This window comes from Bombina bombina, chromosome 3, assembly GCF_027579735.1.
Source record: "Bombina bombina isolate aBomBom1 chromosome 3, aBomBom1.pri, whole genome shotgun sequence".
Lineage (NCBI taxonomy): Eukaryota > Metazoa > Chordata > Amphibia > Anura > Bombinatoridae > Bombina > Bombina bombina.
The window spans coordinates 372,425,174-372,446,203 of record NC_069501.1 but is presented as its reverse complement, the minus strand read 5'-3'; the positions used below and the strand labels follow the sequence as shown (position 1 = coordinate 372,446,203).

General features: G+C 39.8%; 1 protein-coding gene across 1 annotated transcript in view; it reads right to left on the bottom strand.

The window, feature by feature from the left end:
* NME7 (NME/NM23 family member 7) overlaps positions 1-21,030 on the bottom strand; it is a 682,167-nt gene that overhangs the window by 199,016 nt on the left and 462,121 nt on the right. Inside the window, exon 9 of the mRNA XM_053706509.1 lies at positions 11,170-11,238. Within this exon, the coding sequence (XP_053562484.1) occupies positions 11,170-11,238 (69 nt within the window). The remainder of the gene's footprint in view (positions 1-11,169; positions 11,239-21,030) is intronic.

Below are 21,030 nucleotides of genomic sequence, written 5' to 3'. Positions count from 1 at the left end.
TCAATGAACTCTTTGGTAAATTGATCCTCCAACCATGTTCTTGAAGAAACGATACAAGTCGATTCGTATGAGATTCTGCTAAATGTGAAGACTGAGCAAGTACCAAGATATCGTCCAAATAAGGAAATACCACAATACCCTGTTCTCTGATTACAGACAGAAGGGCACGAGAACCTTTGTAAAAATCCTTGGAGCTGTTGCTAGGCCAAACGGCAGAGCCACAAACTGGTAATGCTTGTTTAGAAAAGAGAATCTCAGAAACTGAAAGTGATCTGGATGAATCGGAATATGAAGATATGCATCCTGTAAATCTATTGTGGACATATAATGCCCTTGCTGAACAAAAGGCAGAATAGTCCTTATAGTTACCATTTTGAATGTTGGTATCCTTACATAACGATTCAATATTTTTAAATCCAGAACTGGCCTGAAGGAATTCTCCTTCTTTGGTACAATGAAGAGATTTGAGTAAAACCCCAGCCCCTGTTCCAGAACTGGAACTGGCATAATTACTCCAGCCAACTCTAGATCTGAAACACATTTCAGAAATGCTTGAGCCTTCACTGGATTTATTGGGACACGGGAAAGAAAAAATCTTCTTGCAGGAGGCCTTATCTTGAAGCCTATTCTGTACCCTTGTGAAACAATGTTCTGGATCCAAAGATTGTGAATCGAATTGATCCAAATTTCTTTGAAAAATCGTAATCTGCCCCCTACCAGCTGGGCTGGAATGAGGGCCGCACCTTCATGTGGACTTGGGAGCTGGCTTTGGCTTTCTAAAAGGCTTGGATTTATTCCAGACTGGAGATGGTTTCCAAACTGATACCGCTCCTGTAGGGGAAGGATCAGGCTTTTGTTCCTTATTGTGACGAAAGGAACGAAAATGATTAGCAGACCTAAATTTACCTTTAGATTTTTTATCCTGTGGTAAAAAAGTTCCTTTCCCCCCAGTAACAGTTGAAATAATAGAATCCAATTGTGAACCAAACAATTTATTACCCTGGAAAGAAAGGGAAAGCAAAGTTGACTTAGAAGACATATCAGCATTCCAAGTTGTAAACCATAAAGCTCTTCTAGCTAAAATAGCTAAAGACATATACCTGACATCAACCCTAATGATATCAAAGATGGCATCACAAATAAAGTTATTAGCATGTTGAAGAAGATTAACAATGCTAAGAGAATTATGATCTGTTACTTGTTGTGCTAAAGCTTCCAACCAGAAAGTTGAGGCTGCAGCAACATCCACCAAAGATATAGCAGGTCTAAGAAGATTACCTGAACATAAGTAAGCTTTTCTTAGAAAGGATTCAATTTTCCTATCTAAAGGATCCTTAAAGGAAGTACTATCTGCCCTAGGAATAGTAGTACGTTTAGCAAGAGTAGAGATAGCCCCATCAACCTTAGGGATTTTGTCCCAAAACTCTAATCTGTCAGATGGCACAGGATATAATTGCTTAAACCGTTTAGAAGGAGTAAAAGAATTACCCAAATTATTCCATTCCCTAGAAATTACTTCAGAAATAGCATCAGGGACGGGAAAAACCTCTGGAATAACTACAGGAGGTTTAAAAACCGTATTCAAACGTTTAGATTTAGTATCAAGAGGACCAGATTCCTCTATTTCTAATGCAATTCAGACTTCTTTAAGCAAAGAACGAATAAATTCCATTTTAAATAAATATGAAGATTTATCAGTATCAACCTCTGAAACAGAATCCTCTGAACCAGAGGAATCATTATCAGAATCAGAATGATGATGTTCATTTAAAAATTCATCTGAAAAATTAGAAGTTTTAAAAGACCTTTTACGTTTACTAGAAGGAGGAATAACAGACATAGCCTTCTTAATAGATTTAGAAACAAAAACAGAATTTATGTTTACCTGATAAATTACTTTCTCCAACGGTGTGTCCGGTCCACGGCGTCATCCTTACTTGTGGGATATTCTCTTCCCCAACAGGAAATGGCAAAGAGCCCAGCAAAGCTGGTCACATGATCCCTCCTAGGCTCCGCCTTCCCCAGTCATTCGACAGACGTAAAGGAGGAATATTTGCATAGGAGAAATCATATGATACCGTGGTGACTGTAGTTAAAGAAAATAAATTATCAGACCTGATTAAAAAAACCAGGGCGGGCCGTGGACCGGACACACCGTTGGAGAAAGTAATTTATCAGGTAAACATAAATTCTGTTTTCTCCAACATAGGTGTGTCCGGTCCACGGCGTCATCCTTACTTGTGGGAACCAATACCAAAGCTTTAGGACACGGATGAAGGGAGGGAGCAAATCAGGTCACCTAGATGGAAGGCACCACGGCTTGCAAAACCTTTCTCCCAAAAATAGCCTCAGAAGAAGCAAAAGTATCAAATTTGTAAAATTTAGTAAAAGTGTGCAGTGAAGACCAAGTCGCTGCCTTACATATCTGATCAACAGAAGCCTCGTTCTTGAAGGCCCATGTGGAAGCCACAGCCCTAGTGGAATGAGCTGTGATTCTTTCAGGAGGCTGCCGTCCAGCAGTCTCGTAAGCCAATCTGATGATGCTTTTAAGCCAAAAAGAGAGAGAGGTAGAAGTTGCTTTTTGACCTCTCCTTTTACCAGAATAAACAACAAACAAGGAAGATGTTTGTCTAAAATCCTTTGTAGCATCTAAATAGAATTTTAGAGCACGCACTACATCCAAATTGTGCAACAAACGTTCCTTCTTTGAAACTGGATTCGGACACAAAGAAGGCACGACTATCTCCTGGTTAATGTTTTTGTTAGAAACAACTTTTGGAAGAAAACCAGGTTTAGTACGCAAAACCACCTTATCTGCATGGAACACCAGATAAGGAGGAGAACACTGCAGAGCAGATAATTCTGAAACTCTTCTAGCAGAAGAAATTGCAACCAAAAACAAAACTTTCCAAGATAATAACTTAATATCAACGGAATGTAAGGGTTCAAACGGAACCCCCTGAAGAACTGAAAGAACTAAATTGAGACTCCAAGGAGGAGTCAAAGGTTTGTAAACAGGCTTGATTCTAACCAGAGCCTGAACAAAGGCTTGAACATCTGGCACAGCTGCCAGCTTTTTGTGAAGTAACACAGACAAGGCAGAAATCTGTCCCTTCAAAGAACTTGCAGATAATCCTTTCTCCAAACCTTCTTGAAGAAAGGATAGAATCTTAGGAATTTTTATCTTGTCCCAAGGGAATCCTTTAGATTCACACCAACAGATATATTTTTTCCATATTTTGTGGTAAATTTTTCTAGTTACAGGCTTTCTGGCCTGAACAAGAGTATCAATGACAGAATCTGAGAACCCTCGCTTTGATAAGATCAAGCGTTCAATCTCCAAGCAGTCAGTTGGAGTGAGACCAGATTCGGATGTTCGAACGGACCTTGAACAAGAAGGTCTCGTCTCAAAGGTAGCTTCCATGGTGGAGCCGATGACATATTCACCAGGTCTGCATACCAAGTCCTGCGTGGCCACGCAGGAGCTATCAAGATCACCGATGCCCTCTCCTGATTGATCCTGGCTACCAGCCTGGGGATGAGAGGAAACGGCGGGAATACATAAGCTAGTTTGAAGGTCCAAGGTGCTACTAGTGCATCTACTAGAGTCGCCTTGGGATCCCTGGATCTGGACCCGTAGCAAGGAACCTTGAAGTTCTGACGAGAGGCCATCAGATCCATGTCTGGAATGCCCCACAATTGAGTAATTTGGGCAAAGATTTCCGGATGGAGTTCCCACTCCCCCGGATGAAATGTCTGACGACTCAGAAAATCCGCTTCCCAATTTTCCACTCCTGGGATGTGGATTGCAGACAAGTGGCAGGAGTGAGTCTCCGCCCATTGAATGATTTTGGTCACTTCTTCCATCGCCAGGGAACTCCTTGTTCCCCCCTGATGGTTGATGTACGCAACAGTCGTCATGTTGTCTGATTGAAACCGTATGAACTTGGCCTAGCTGAGGCCAAGCCTTGAGAGCATTGAATATCGCTCTCAGTTCCAGAATATTTATCGGGAGAAGAGATTCTTCCCGAGACCAAAGACCCTGAGCTTTCAGGGGTCCCCAGACCGCGCCCCAGCCCACCAGACTGGCGTCGGTCGTGACAATGACCCACTCTGGTCTGCGGAAGCTCATCCCCTGTGACAGGTTGTCCAGGGACAGCCACCAACGGAGTGAATCTCTGGTCCTCTGATCTACTTGTATCGTCGGAGACAAGTCTGTATAGTCCCCATTCCACTGACTGAGCATGCACAGTTGTAATGGTCTTAGATGAATTCGCGCAAAAGGAACTATGTCCATTGCCGCTACCATCAAACCTATTACTTCCATGCACTGCGCTATGGAAGGAAGAGGAACAGAATGAAGTATTTGACAAGAGTTTAGAAGTTTTGATTTTCTGGCCTCTGTCAGAAAAATCCTCATTTCTAAGGAGTCTATTATTGTACCCAAGAAGGGAACCCTTGTTGACGGAGATAGAGAACTTTTTTCTACGTTCACTTTCCACCCGTGAGATCTGAGAAAGGCCAGGACAATGTCCGTGTGAGCCTTTGCTTGTGGAAGGGACGACGCTTGAATCAGTATGTCGTCCAAGTAAGGTACTACTGCAATGCCCCTTGGTCTTAGCACCGCTAGAAGGGACCCTAGTACCTTTGTGAAAATTCTTGGAGCAGTGGCTAATCCGAACGGAAGTGCCACAAACTGGTAATGCTTGTCCAGAAATGCGAACCTTAGGAACCGATGATGTTCCTTGTGGATAGGAATATGTAGATACGCATCCTTTAAATCCACCGTGGTCATGAATTGACCTTCCTGGATGGAAGGAAGAATTGTTCGAATGGTTTCCATTTTGAACGATGGAACCTTGAGAAACTTGTTTAGGATCTTGAGATCTAAGATTGGTCTGAATGTTCCCTCTTTTTTGGGAACTACGAACAGATTGGAGTAGAACCCCATCCCTTGTTCTCCTAATGGAACAGGATGAATCACTCCCATTTTTAACAGGTCTTCTACACAATGTAAGAATGCCTGTTTTTTTATGTGGTCTGAAGACAATTGAGACCTGTGGAACCTCCCCCTTGGGGGAAGCCCCTTGAATTCCAGAAGATAACCTTGGGAGACTATTTCTAGCGCCCAAGGATCCAGAACATCTCTTGCCCAAGCCTGAGCGAAGAGAGAGAGTCTGCCCCCCACCAGATCCGGACCCGGATCGGGGGCCAACATCTCATGCTGTCTTGGTAGCAGTGGCAGGTTTCTTGGCCTGCTTACCTTTGTTCCAGCCTTGCATTGGCCTCCAGGCTGGCTTGGCTTGAGAAGTATTACCCTCTTGCTTAGAGGACGTAGCACTTGGGGCTGGTCCGTTTCTGCGAAAGGGACGAAAATTAGGTTTATTTTTGGCCTTGAAAGACCTATCCTGAGGAAGGGCGTGGCCCTTGCCCCCAGTGATATCAGAAATAATCTCTTTCAAGTCAGGGCCAAACAGCGTTTTCCCCTTGAAAGGAATGTTAAGCAATTTGTTCTTGGAAGACGCATCCGCTGACCAAGATTTTAGCCAAAGCGCTCTGCGCGCCACGATAGCAAAACCAGAATTTTTCGCCGCTAACCTAGCCAATTGCAAAGAGGCGTCTAGGGTGAAAGAATTAGCCAATTTGAGAGCATGAATTCTGTCCATAATCTCCTCATAAGAAGAATCTTTATTGAGCGCCTTTTCTAGTTCATCGAACCAGAAACACGCTGCTGTAGTGACAGGAACAATGCATGAAATTGGTTGTAGAAGGTAACCTTGCTGAACAAACATCTTTTTAAGCAAACCCTCTAATTTTTTATCCATAGGATCTTTGAAAGCACAACTATCTTCTATGGGTATAGTGGTGCGTTTGTTTAGAGTAGAAACCGCCCCCTCGACCTTGGGGACTGTCTGCCATAAGTCCTTTCTGGGGTCGACCATAGGAAACAATTTCTTAAATATGGGGGGAGGGACAAAAGGTATACCGGGCCTTTCCCATTCTTTATTTACAATGTCCGCCACCCGCTTGGGTATAGGAAAAGCTTCGGGGGGCCCCGGGACCTCTAGGAACTTGTCCATTTTACATAATTTCTCTGGAATGACCAAATTCTCACAATCATCCAGAGTAGATAACACCTCCTTAAGCAGAGCGCGGAGATGTTCCAATTTAAATTTAAATGTAATCACATCAGGTTCAGCTTGTTGAGAAATTTTCCCTGAATCTGAAATTTCTCCCTCAGACAAAACCTCCCTGGCCCCCTCAGACTGGTGTAGGGGCACTTCAGAACCAATATCATCAGCGTCCTCATGCTCTTCAGTATTTTCTAAAACAGAGCAGTCGCGCTTTCGCTGATAAGTGGGCATTTTGGCTAAAATGTTTTTGATAGAATTATCCATTACAGCCGTTAATTGTTGCATAGTAAGGAGTATTGGCGCACTAGATGTACTAGGGGCCTCCTGTGTGGGCAAGACTGGTGTAGACGAAGGAGGGGATGATGCAGTACCATGCTTACTCCCCTCACTTGAGGAATCATCTTGGGCATCATTTTCTCTAAATTTTGTGTCACATAAATCACATCTATTTAAATGAGAAGGAACCTTGGCTTCCCCACATACAGAACACAGTCTATCTGGTAGTTCAGACATGTTAAACAGGCATAAACTTGATAACAAAGTACAAAAAACGTTTTAAAATAAAACCGTTACTGTCACTTTAAATTTTAAACTGAACACACTTTATTACTGCAAATGTGAAAAAGTATGAAGGAATTGTTCAAAATTCACCAAAATTTCACCACAGTGTCTTAAAGCCTTAAAAGTATTGCACACCAAATTTGGAAGCTTTAACCCTTAAAATAACGGAACCGGAGCCATTTTTATATTTAACCCCTTTACAGTCCCTGGTATCTGCTTTGCTGAGACCCAACCAAGCCCAAAGGGGAATACGATACCAAATGACGCCTTCAGAAAGTCTTTTATATGTATCAGAGCTCCTCACACATGTATCTGCATGTCATGCTTCCCAAAAACAAGTGCGCAATAGAGGCGCGAAAATGAGACTCTGCCTATGATTAGGGAAAGCCCCTAGAGAATAAGGTGTCCAATACAGTGCCTGCCGGTTATTTTACATAATTCCCAAGATTAAAATAATTCCTCAAGGCTATGAAGTATAAAATATGCTTATATATAAATCGTTTTAGCCCAGAAAATGTCTACAGTCTTAAAAGCCCTTGTGAAGCCCTTTTTTTCTTTATGTAATAAAAATGGCTTACCGGATCCCATAGGGAAAATGACAGCTTCCAGCATTACATCGTCTTGTTAGAAATGTGTCATACCTCAAGCAGCAAAAGTCTGCTCACTGTTTCCCCCAACTGAAGTTAATTCCTCTCAACAGTCCTGTGTGGAAACAGCCATCGATTTTAGTAACGGTTGCTAAAATCATTTTCCTCTTACAAACAGAAATCTTCATCTCTTTTCTGTTTCAGAGTAAATAGTACATACCAGCACTATTTTAAAATAACAAACTCTTGATTGAATAATAAAAACTACAGTTAAACACCAAAAAACTCTAAGCCATCTCCGTGGAGATGTTGCCTGTACAACGGCAAAGAGAATGACTGGGGAAGGCGGAGCCTAGGAGGGATCATGTGACCAGCTTTGCTGGGCTCTTTGCCATTTCCTGTTGGGGAAGAGAATATCCCACAAGTAAGGATGACGCCGTGGACCGGACACACCTATGTTGGAGAAATCTCTTATGTTAACAGGAACACCCTGAATATTAGATGTTGATGGAACAGCAACAGGTAATGGAACATTACTAAAGGAAATATTATCTGCATTAACAAGTTTGTCATGACATTCATTACAAACAACAGCCGGAGGAACAGATACCACAAGTTTACAACAAATACACTTAACTTTGGTAGATCCAGCATCAGGCAGCAATTTTCCAGAAGTATCTTCTGATTCAGGGTCAATCTGAGACATCTTGCAATATGTAATAGAAAAAACAACATATAAAGCAAAATTGATCAAATTCCTTAAAAGACAGTTTCAGGAATGGGAAAAAATGCCAATGAACAAGCTTCTAGCAACCAGAAGCAAATAAACAATGAGACTTAAATAATGTGGAGACAATAATGACGCCCATATTTTTTAGCGCCAAAAAAGACGCCCACATTATTTGGCGCCTAAATGCTTTAAGCGCCAAAAATGACGCCACATCCGGTAACGCAGACATTTTTGGCGCAAAAACGTCAAAAAAATGATGCAACTTCCGGCGACAAGTATGACGCCGGAAATGACAAAGAAAATTTTTGCGCCAAAAAAGTCCGCGCCAAGAATGACGCAATAAAATGAAGCATTTTCAGCCCACAGGGAAAAAAGTCAAATTTTAAGGTAAGAAAAATTGATTATTTCAAATGCATTATCCCAAATAATGAAACTGACTGTCTGAAATAAGGAATGTTGAACATCCTGAATCAAGGCAAATAAATGTTTAAACACATATATTTAGAACTTTATATAAAAGTGCCCAACCATAGCTTAGAGTGTCACAAAAATAAGACTTACTTACCCCAGGACACTCATCTACATGTAGTAGAAAGCCAAACCAGTACTGAAACGAGAATCAGTAGAGGTAATGGTATATATAAGAGTATATCGTCGATCTGAAAAGGGAGGTAAGAGATGAATCTCTACGACCGATAACAGAGAACCTATGAAATAGACCCCGTAGAAGGAGATCATTGAATTCAAATAGGCAATACTCTCTTCACATCCCTCTGACATTCACTGCACACTGAGAGGAAAACCGGGCTCCAGCCTGCTGCGAAGCGCATATCAACTAAGAATCTAGCACAAACTTACTTCACCACCTCCATGGGTGGCAAAGTTTGTAAAACTGATTTGTGGGTGTGGTGAGGGGTGTATTTATAGGCATTTTGAGGTTTGGGAAACTTTGCCCATCCTGGTAGGCATGTATATCCCATACTAGTTCATGGACTCTTGCTAATTACATGAAAGAAAACAACATATAAAGCAAAAGTATCAATTTCCTTATATGGCAGTTTCAGGAATGGGAAAAAATGCAAACAGAATAGCCCTCTGACATAGAAAAAGGCAAGAGGCAAATAGGAATGGGGTCTAAAATAATGAAAATATCTGGTGCCAAGTATGACGCACAACAAACAGAAAAATATTTTTTGGCGCCAAAAAACGTCCGGAAACGACACACGCGCGTCACAGATGATGCAACCTTGGGAAAGGACCTGGCGTAAACTAAGACACCGGAAATTACGAATTTGCGCCAACGAACGTAACTTCCCGCCAAAAAATCTTGCGCCAAAAATGACGCAATAAACATTAGCATTTTGTGCCCTCGCGAGCCTAATTCTGCCCGCGATATAGAAAAAGACAGTCAATTGAAAAAAACACTACACCCCAGGTAAGAAATAAATTTCTAAAAAATGCATTTCCCAGATATGAAACTGACAGTCTGCAAAAGGAAATACCGCATTGTTCCGAGTATAGGCCGCTCCTGATTTTAAGCCGCACCCTTAAAGTTTGGTGTCATTTTAAAGAAATTACATTTTTAACTCTTAGCCTCTCTCCCTGACAGATAAGTCTCCTTACCCTCCCCCTCACACACACAGCCCCATCATAACCCTCACAGGCTGCCTCCTCTTAACCCAGTCAGCCTCCTTCCCTCACACAGTGCCCACAACTCACCCTATTAAAGGTAACTACCTCCCCTCAGGCCTCCTCACCCTCTCAGCCCCCTATCTCCCTCACACACAGACCCCCTCCCTCCATAACAGATAAGGTAAGTCCCCTTAACCTCCCGCCCCCACACACACACATCCCCCTCATAACCACAGGCTGCCTCTTCTTAACCCACTCAGCTTCCTTACCTCGCACAGTGCCCACTACTCTATTACCGTAACTACCGGTACCTCCCATTAGCCATCCTCACCCTCTTAGCACCCTTCATAAATCATAACCCTCTCCTCACCACATAACTTCTCACCCTCAGCACATACACATAAGGTGGCACCTGTTATCTCAGGCGCTGTGTCACAGATGGTAACGTGCAATATTAAACCCCTTCCACTCCCATCCTGTGCTCCTGACATCCTGGGCAGCAGTGGTGTGCTGGGGTGATGGCTCGTTGTCCCTCTTGTCTGGCTGCGCTCTCCATGTTAAACTCGCTGCTCCTGAGTGCAACTTTAAGTGGGGAGTCATGATCATCCCGGCGGTGGCTTAGGATGTCAGCGGCGGCTAGTGGAGTCTCCAGGAAACCCTCCCTGCAACAAACACTGTGCTTCCGCTTCCGCCTAACCCCAACCTGTTCAACTTACAGTATGCCGGTATTTGTATATTGTTTTTGGGCAACATCCTGAGTATAGGCCGCACCCCTAATTTAAAGACTTGCATTAGGGGAAAAAAGTGCGGCCTATACTCGGGACAATACGGTATACTGAAACCTGAATCATGGCAAATATAAGTACAATACATATATTTAGAACTTTATATAAATACATAAAGTGCCAAACCATAGCTGAGAGTGTCTTAAGTAATGAAAACATACTTACCTGAAGACACCCATCCACATATAGCAGATAGCCAAACCAGTACTGAAACAGTTATCAGTAGAGGTAATGGAATATGAGAGTATATCGTCGGTCTGAAAAGGGAGGTAGGAGATGAATCTCTACGACCGATAACAGAGAACCTATGAAATAGATCCCCGTGAGGAAAACCATTGCATTCAATAGGTAATACTCCCTTCACATCCCTCTGACATTCACTGTACTCTGAGAGGAAACAGGCTTCAAAAAAGCTGAGAAGCGCATATCAACGTAGAAATCTTAGCACAAACTTACTTCACCACCTCCATAGGAGGCAAAGTTTGTAAAACTGAATTGTGGGTGTAGTGAGGGGTGTATTTATAGGCATTTTGAGGTTTGGGAAACTTTGCCCCTTCTGGTAGGATTGTATATCCCATATGTCACTAGCTCATGGACTCTTGCCAATTACATGAAAGAAAAGGTATTTCAAGAATCTCTGGTAAATGTATAAATACACTCGTATTCAACAAACACAAACAAGTTTTTAAAACAGATGGGTATACACTAGTTTCTTTGCTACAGTAACAGTTTATACTCACACTGTATTCTGCCGCAACACCTTTATATATCTCATAGAATTCTTCAGCATTGGCTTTCTCCATGGTAAACTAAAAAACAAACAAAAAAAAACCCAGAATTTAAATGAAATACGATAATTAACTATCATTACCATCCAGTAACCTAAAATTACAAAGAAAGTAACAGTAAAGAGAATATGTATGTATTAGTTACAGTATGCTTCTGTCTGTTATACTATAGGTAGCAGACTGATTTAAAGGGTCACTAAACCCAACATTTTTCTTTCATGATTCAGGTAGAGAATACAATTTTTAATAACACTCCCATTTACTTCTATTATCTAATTTGTTTCATTATTTAGATATCCTTTGTTGAAGAAATAACAATGCACATGGGTGAGCCAATCACACAAAGCATCTCTGTGCAGCCACTAATCAGCAGCTGCTGAGCATATCTATATATGCTTTTCAACAAAGGATGTCAAGAGAATGAAGCAAGTTAGATAATAGAAGTAAATTAGAAAGTTGTTTAAAATTGCATGCACTTGGCATTTTCTGACTAAGTTCTGGTTCCGGTGGAGGAGGAGCAAGCAGGTGTAGCTGAGCCCTGTCCTCCAGCCCTACAGCTCTTGGCGGTGGAAATTCGCGCCTTACCCTCTGGTGAGGGTGCTTGCCGGACAGTAAGAGACATCTACTCTGGAACCCTTAACGGTGGAACTCCATCCCACCGTGGCCGCAGTAAACTATCCAAACAGCATACCTATTTTGATTATAGCTGTTAACTAAACCAAGAGATACAAACAGCTTGCTTTTCTTCCTTTTTCTCCCTCCTCCCTATGAAAGCTGACCCCCCTCTCTCACGGAGACTGTAGGAAGAGGAAACAAAGGAAGGACTGGGAACCCCTTCTTACTACGCTGAGGCCGTTTTCTCCCCCACCAATACAGATTAAGGAGGCACCTGTCCTATTTTTGCTGGCTCCCTTACCCCTCCGTGTCACTGCCTCGCCTCTCGACTTTACTTCACCACAGTTAAAACAGAAATTACCTGTGTCCCCCCCACGGATCGTTTGGGGCTGCAGTTGGAGCCGCGGCGACGATCTCCTCCTCCTCCCCCACCGGTGCTGCGTGGGAGGTGGCGAGTTCGCGCTGTGCCTGGCGGCAATCTGGAGACCCGACTTTGGTTTTCTCTTGCGGCTTCTTTCTGCTCTCTGGGACGTCATCTGGCCTGCGGCGGCTGCCCCCCCTCCCCCACCGGTGTTGCGTGGGAGGTGGTGAGCTTAAGCCGCATTTGAGGAACATACCGGAGGTCCGACTGCAGAGGCAATCCCTTGAGCCCTCACCGCTTCCACTCTGCCTCCCTCCCACCGGGGCCCCGCGGGAAGAAGGGAGGACAGCCTTGATCGAAGGCAGAAGCTGCCCAAGTAAACAGTAGGAGGTTTGGACTAGCTACGCTGGGGCTAGACTGTGACTGTTTACCCCAGCCTCCTAACCGATAGCCTGTTTTACATGCGAATGACACCAGAGGGGGTAAGTTACAAGCCTATTATCTCTTTTTTTTTTTACTGGGGGTTGAAAATAAGGCCTACACAATACAAACTTACAATCTAAGAAGGCTCCCTGGCCCAGACAGGAGCTGATACTAAAATTAAAAACACACCTCTTACAGACTTTCCAGTTTAAGGGGAAAAAAAAAAAAACAATCTGACATTTATAAAATAAGAACTAAGTTCTCAATACATCTCTAACCGAAAGGGAGTGGAAAAGAGAGAAGAGAGGGGTGCAGGAGGAAAGCAGAGGAGACCCTCTTTTCACCTATTTCTGGCAGCTAACTCTTTAATAGAGTGTATCATTGAGTTCTGGGAACACAGGCTTTCTTTAGTCCTAAAATCATACTATCAGGACTCTTGCACCCTGGGATAATGAAAAAAGGAGGAGGGAGAGAGAGATAGAGAAAGAAAGAGGAAAAAAAAGAAAAACCGTTTTCACCAGAGTATATACCTATATAATACACACAGATAAAGGACATTCATTTTTGAACCGCCAAAAGAGAAGGAACAAACAAAGAAAGAAAAACACTAAAAAAAAAGAAAAAACAAAGAACTTTCATACTTGGATAAAGAACAATATCAGCTAGCCTTATATTTTTTCCTCCCTAAAGGCATACTCTGTGATGATGTATGATTCATTGCTTCTATACTTGCTAATATGAAGGATGTGCACTAAATTGTGTACTAAATTGCAGTATAATCTGTTTCCTATTTCTCTGTGTTTTTTTTTTTTATTTTTTTTTTTTATTTATATGGATACTGCTTATTATATGATCATTAACCTGTATAAGGCTTAAAGCTAACTGACCCTGTTAAGATATCCTAGCACTCTAACATTATTCTTTCTAGCATTCCCAATACTATTGGGATATTCAAATGGTGCTATTGTCTATACTTTAAAATAGTCCTGCCATAGTCTTTGTTTGGTCTCTTAATTGTCCTATATTTGTCTTTCGAACTAAACCAGGTCTCTAACTTTAGACAAGGGAAAAAAAAAAAAAAAAAAAAAAGTATTATCTCCACTATTACACTTACAAAAAGACACATCAAGAGACCTTATAGATTGATATAGTCTCTGCAAGACTTAATGTATGTACTAAATGTATTGGTAACATACTGAACCTAGGTGTATACTCAAATTGATGCTTAATATAATATCCTATAAAAAAAATTTTTTGACGGAGTAAAAACTTAAATAAAATGTAAATTATTATAGGAACAGTAAAGGGGGGAAAAAAAAAAAAAAAAAAAGAAAACATAACTGTTTCGTTTGTCCCTTCCCTGAAATTCTGGAAATTCGGATGCTACTTATTTATTTTTGTACTAACTATAAGCTCTACTTATAAAACAATATAGGTACAGACCAATATAGAAAACTATCTACTGATAAATTGATAGGACACAAGTGCTTACTTACATTTATCTATATACTATCTTATTATTTCATATTTAAACAGAATTAAAAGAAGTAATACTTTTCAAAGTCTTCTGAAAGATAGATTTTTTCCTCCCCAGAATTTCTGGAGAGAAATAAAAATACCCTCTTACTTCCAGCTTAAACGGGTGATGATGTAGCTCACACAGTGTGTACTATATATATATATTGCACTCGGTAGACTTAAATATATATTGCTTTAAAAACTAAGTCTCTCCCCCTGCGACAAAGCCCATTGAATTGCTTTTAATATCTCCCCTTTCTTGCTTCCACGGCTGGACTTCTCACACAAATAATTTTTTTCTCACCCCTATAAAGACACTCTACCCCCCTTTTTTTTTTTTTTTTTTTTTTTTTTTTTTTTTTCTTCCCCCTTCACCCGCCCCTCACCCTCACCCCGCCCCTCACTTCCCCGCTCTGAGGCTTAAATACCTCCTTAATCTCGCACGTCTTTGGTTTCTTTGGGTTCACAGAGCACTTCACTCATATTTTCTCTTCACCACGAAAAGAAAAAAAAAAAAAAAAAAAAAAAATTTCAATTTTTTTTCCCACGGCACATGGATAAATTTCTTCACGCCCCTCACAAGACCCCCCCTCCAGCCATGACAGCTAGACAGAGGGATAGGAAAACGAAGACCGCACAAGAAAATGTTACCGATATACAACCACCAATGGCTAATATAACAGAGATACAAGAAATAACCAACATTCAAAACTTGGTTACCAGTATCTCAGAAGCCCTCACTCCCAAATTTGATGCTCTTAAAACCGAACTAAAACAAGATATTCTTTCACTAACACAGGAAGTCAGGCAGTTCTCTGCCAGACTACAAGAAGTAGAACAAAGGGTATCTGACCTGGAAGACCTAACAAGTCTACACAGCTCTAAACTGGAATCAGCAGATATTAATATACAAAAAATCCAAAACAAACTAGAAGATTTAGAGAATCGTTCCAGAAGGAACAACATAAGAATTATTGGTCTTCCAGAGGAACAACAAAATGAGAACCTCATATCCTTTATCTCAGAATTATTACCCAAAATTCTTAAAATACCACCTACTCACCAACCCATAATGGTTGAGAGAGCACACAGGCTAGGTTCACCATATACAGACAGTAAAGGTAGAAACAGACCTAGGCCGATCATAGCGAAACTTCTAAATTTTCAGGACAAAATTACTTTACTTCAGCATTATCGCAGACAGCAGCCGATTACATTTAAAGGTGCTACAATTTTAATGTTTCAAGATTTTTCCGCTGATACAGCAGCAAAAAGACGGGAGTTAGCTCCCATTTGCTCCAAATTTATCCAAAAAGGCTACCGAGCAATGATAATATATCCTCACAAACTCAAGGTCATAGCACAAGAAGAAACACATTGGTTCGAAGAAACCAGCTCGGCTGAAAATTTCTATAAAACACTTGACTCCTTAAATTAATATTAAAAGCATAGAAATGTAACAAACTCTAAAAAGCTAACAAAAAAAGGTTCTGGAATGCAGGCTCTTCTTAGGGAAGACCCGTGTCTATGGATAGACAAGGGTCAAGGGGCTTCTCCCCCTCACGTGTGTGGTAATTTTAATAGAAAAATTCTCTTTTCTAATATATTTCTTTTTTTTTTTTTTTTTTTTTTTTTTTTTTCTCTCATTTGTGGCTGGGCCCCCCCTTTCTTTTTCAACTATATCTCTCTCCTAAATGGGAACAATAGACAAATGTAAAATAATATCATGGAATGTAGGGGGGATCTCTACACCTATTAAACGCAAGGCAATCCTTACACAATTACGTAAACTTCAAACTGATATTGGTTTCATACAAGAAACACACCTATCAGCAGAGGAAACCTTAAAATTAAAAACTTCTTGGGTCAAAGAAATATATTTTGCTGCTGGCGTCAAGAGAAAGAGGGGGGTAGCAATACTAATAGGTAAAAAAAGCAAGTCAGAAGTGGTTCATTGTGTGGCCGACCCGGGGGGGAGATATGTCCTCCTGAAAATAAAGATCGCCAAGAAGTTGTATACACTCTGTAATACATACGGCCCAAACGTATTTGATCCAGAATACTGGACTAATTTCCAGTCGAAACTTTTATCTTACACAGAAGGCTCTCTAATTATCGGAGGTGATTTTAATATGGCACCTCATTCCCCAATAGACAGGCTAAGACAGGGCACTAAACATCTGAAGCAAAAAAGAGACAACTTAGAAACCAAGCTATACAAAAAAATCATGCACAACCTAGCCATATATGACATATGGAGAAATCAAAACCCAACTTCTCATAGCTTCACTTGCCTTTCAAAGGCCCATAAAACCATGTCTAGAATAGACATTTTTCTGATTGACGAGCGTATTTTAATATCAAAGGTTAAAGCGACAATTATGCCGATATTACTATCAGATCATGCACCTATTTCCCTTGAATTACAATTAGCAGATACGCATCCCTCTTCTTCACGCTTCTTCTTTCCCTATTATTTAACATCAGACCTAAAGTTTAAAAAATGGCTATTAAATAAATATAAAGAATATGCGCATTTTAATAGAGAACATCTTAATAGTCCTGAAATATTCTGGGAAACGGCGAAAGCTGTAATGAGGGGGGAAATTATTGCTTATGGCGCTATGCTATTAAAAAAACTCAGGCAAAGGGAAAAGGAATCTTATAAATTTCTGCTGAATTCTTATAATCAATATTTATCTGATAGGACTCCTGCCAACTGGGCAAAATATCTGCGAGCGAAAAATGAAAGAGATGTCTTTGTACTATCTCAAGAAACACAAAAAGAATTGAAAATTCAAACCAGAATGTATAGGTATGGCAACAAATCAGGCAGAATATTGGCTAAATTAATTAAAAATGAAAAAAAACAATCAAACATAGACAAATTGCTGCATAAAGGGGAACATGTTACTAAACCAGAGGATATTCTGATGCTACTTTACGAATATTTTAAAGATCTATATACGCCTAAAGCCACTGAGGCAAATAAATCTGCTGAGTTTTGGAGCGATATTGAATATCCCATATTGGCCCCAGAAGTTACTAACAGTCTCAATGCCCCTATTACGGCAGAAGAGATTGAGAAAGTAATATCTAAACTGTCGCCAAACAAAGCACCTGGTCCTGATGGCCTCCCCAGTGAATTTTATAAAATACTGCTTAGTGAAGTCACTCCACATATTCGTACTCTTTTTAACAGCTTCTTTATTGAGGGCAAACCTACTCCTCTTGCTTTTTCGCAGTCCTATACAACATTAATACTTAAAAGTGATAAAGACCCAGCTTGCAAAGAATCATACAGACCCATAGCCCTTCTTAACGTGGATTATAAAATTTTAACAGCAGTATTGGCGGCTAGATTACAAGGGGCCATTGCAAAAATTATCCACCCAGATCAATCAGGGTTTCTAAATAATAGAAACTCTGCCGCTAAAATCAGGGAGGTATTAGTTGTGACAGAATATTATAAGGCGATGTCCGATGTGAGCAGCGGGGATGAGGGCATACAAGATCTTGCCATTATTTCTATTGATGCAGAGAAGGCATTTGATTCAATTACTCATGAGCACATATATTCTTCACTTAAACATTTCGGTATTAAGGGTAAATTTATGGATTTCATAGTGAATCTCTACACCTTATCTGCTACAAGACTGGTAATTAACAACAATCTTTCCCCCTCTATCCCTATAGGCAGAGGGACGCGTCAAGGCTGCCCTCTTTCCCCGCTTCTCTTCAATATTGCTATTGAACCTCTGGCAATTAAAATAAGACAATCCATCGATGGTATTAGAATTCATAATCATGAAATTAAAATTGGGCTCTATGCAGACGATCTCCTTGTTTATATGACAAATACGAAACTAAACATCCCAAAACTCTTTTGTATAATGGATTATTTTGGCTCCTTTTCGGGATACAAAGTTAACTACACGAAATCTGAAATATTCTGGATTAGAAATACTGAGAACTCGGTTACAAATATACCATTACGACAGGTTACAGATTCTTTCAAATATTTAGGGATATATATCCCGCTTAACACCGAGGATCTCTACAAACTTAATATTCCCCCAGTCTTGAAAGTAATTAAAGAAAAACTCAAGAACTGGCATAATTTGCCAATATCACTATCTGGCCGAATAGCCTTATTTAAAATGGCCCTGCTTCCGAAACTACTTTATATCCTCCAAAACACATCTTTATTACTGTTAGGGAAAGACATCCGATCAATTAACAGTGCACTCGTAGAATTTTTATGGCAGGGGAAAAGAGCAAAAATATCTCTCAGGAAACTCTCAGTACCAAGAGAATCCGGAGGATTGGCCCTGCCGGATTTATGGTTATATAACCTTTCTTTTCTTGCACGTATTGTCACAGACTGGATCTCTTGTAACAATTATATCCTAAACAATGATTTAGAATCCAACGTCTGTCATCCATACTGGCTACCCGCACTGATCCATCTTGACTTAAAAGAAATCCCAACAGAAATAAAAAAACTTAAAACAATTTATAACCCGCTTAAAGCTTGGCAAAAAATAACAAAGCTTCTCTCAATAAATAGCAAAGCCTCTCCATACCTGCCGATACTAGGGAATCCTAATTTTCAGGCAGGCATTCTTTCTGGTGTTTTTAAGAGATGGCAATATACTGGTTTGACTAAGGTTCATCAAATAATAGATGAAGAAAGACATTGTATTAAATCATTTCAAGAATTAAACACAGAATTTGGCCTGCCAAATAAAGATTTCTTTGCATATCTGCAACTTAGGCACCTTGCGCTTGAACTAGTTAAAGTAAAAGGCTGGAACTGGAATATAGGTAAACTGGAAGACTGGTTAATACTAACTAGAAATGGCCGTATGTCTATTACACCCTGCTACCATTTCTTAGGTACAAACAAAGGTGTACCTGTTCTAACGCAATTGACTGCAAACTGGAATATACTAACTGCTTCGAGTAATATAGAAGTAAAAACTCTCCAACTCTCATTTAAAAAGATCACCCAAAATACACTTTCGGCTACATGGAGAGAAGCCCATGTTAAATTTCTTCACAGGGCATATTTTACCCCCGAGAAAGGCTACAAGTGCGCTAACGTAAATTTTAGTAAATGTCCCAAATGCTCATATCTCGCAGCCAACTTCTTGCATATGATATGGCATTGCCCAAAAGTCAGGTCTCTATGGCTCAAAATAGAATACTGGTTAAAAAACGTACTAAAAATAACCCCCCTCTCTTTAACATTATTCCAGATAGTATTTGGCCTAAGGGAAGAACCTGGTAAACAAAACAATGAAAAGGTTGTAATTTCTACCATACTAGCCACAAGATATCTAATTTGCAAAAAATGGAAGACCCGGTCAATTCCCTCTCTTTCTGAAGTGAAAAACTGTTTAAAAAAACAGTGCATATTAGAACAAAGAGACACAAACATTGACAATGAACAAGATGTTAAAAGATTTTTCGATAACTGGGCAATCTTTCTAAAAATATTTTCTCCCACAGAAATAAATCATATAATTTTTCCTTTTCAAAACACAGAAATAGTCTTGCTAGGGAACTGGTAGACAAGAACTTCTCCTTAAGAGTTTTTTTTTTTTTTTTTTTTTTTTGTTTTATCACACACGTGGGGGGGGGGAACGGGGTGGGATTGGAAAAATAAATAAAACCCCAAGACACTCTTTCATAGATAATTACATAAGATATAACCACACTATGAATGCTAACTAACTTATTTTTAGTTATTGAGGCTAAATAGATTAGACACAGAATTATTTAAATTAATGCAAGGTCACTTTTTTATTTTATTGCCGCATAGTCTCTGTATTTTATGTGCCTATTTCTTTTGGTTGATCTAGATGAATAATAATCGTAGTATTTCTGGCCCGCATCAACTATATTTAGGTTCTAGATATTTTCAAGGATAAATATATAAGAATGATGAAGTATAATTAATAAAGCTTCAAATTTATATGCTATGTGAAAATTATCTTAATTTTGCTTAAATTTAGATATACTGTGTTTCAATGACCTTGTATCTTAGCCCTTATTTTTTCTGCACAAGATAGTAAATGTATGACATTTGATCTATGTAAATTGTTTTGGTTTATAAATAAAAAGTATAAAAAAAAAAAAAAAATTGCATGCACTTTCTAAATCACGAAAGAAAAAATGTGGGTTTCATGTCCCTTTAAAGACATTCCTTCCAGTAAGTTTTTCTATGTTGCATTGAAAATACCGTAGGTGAAAATCTCTTACATTAAAAAAGTCTGTGTTCATTAATTTGTTCATGCCCAGCGACAGAGCTGTGGAGTTTTTGTTGATCAGCCATTCAGCTACCTATCGTAAAAACATGCACTTTCTTTTAGACTCAATATTAATTTAATCAGTTGGAACTTTTTTCCATGACCAAACATATTTTTTAACATTTTTAAAAGTGCTTTACAATATGCATAATAGAAATGCTTTAATTTCCGTATATGGACAGATAAGGCCCCTAAAGGCTTAGGATCAAATGAACTAAATAATGCCACTAGAAAATAAAGTAGTCCAAATCGGTTAGCTTTGTCACAGTTTTTGTTATTATTTGAAATTAAAGTGAAGGTAAAGTTATTCTAATACAAATAGCTCTTTATTTTCATTTTCTAACTTACAAGGTAGTCGCTAGGTTTATTTTTTAAAAAAACTTTTATTTGACCATATTTACTAACCGTTATTTTACTGTTCCTTACGATCGTAATCCACTCCCATCCAGCAGTTCCGTGTTTTCAATACATAGACGTATAGAGGGGTCCCACCCACTCTATACGTCAGAACTACACTCGTGCACATCTATTCTCTGCTTACCGCGCATGCGCACAAAATGATCGCTCGCAAAAGCAAACAAT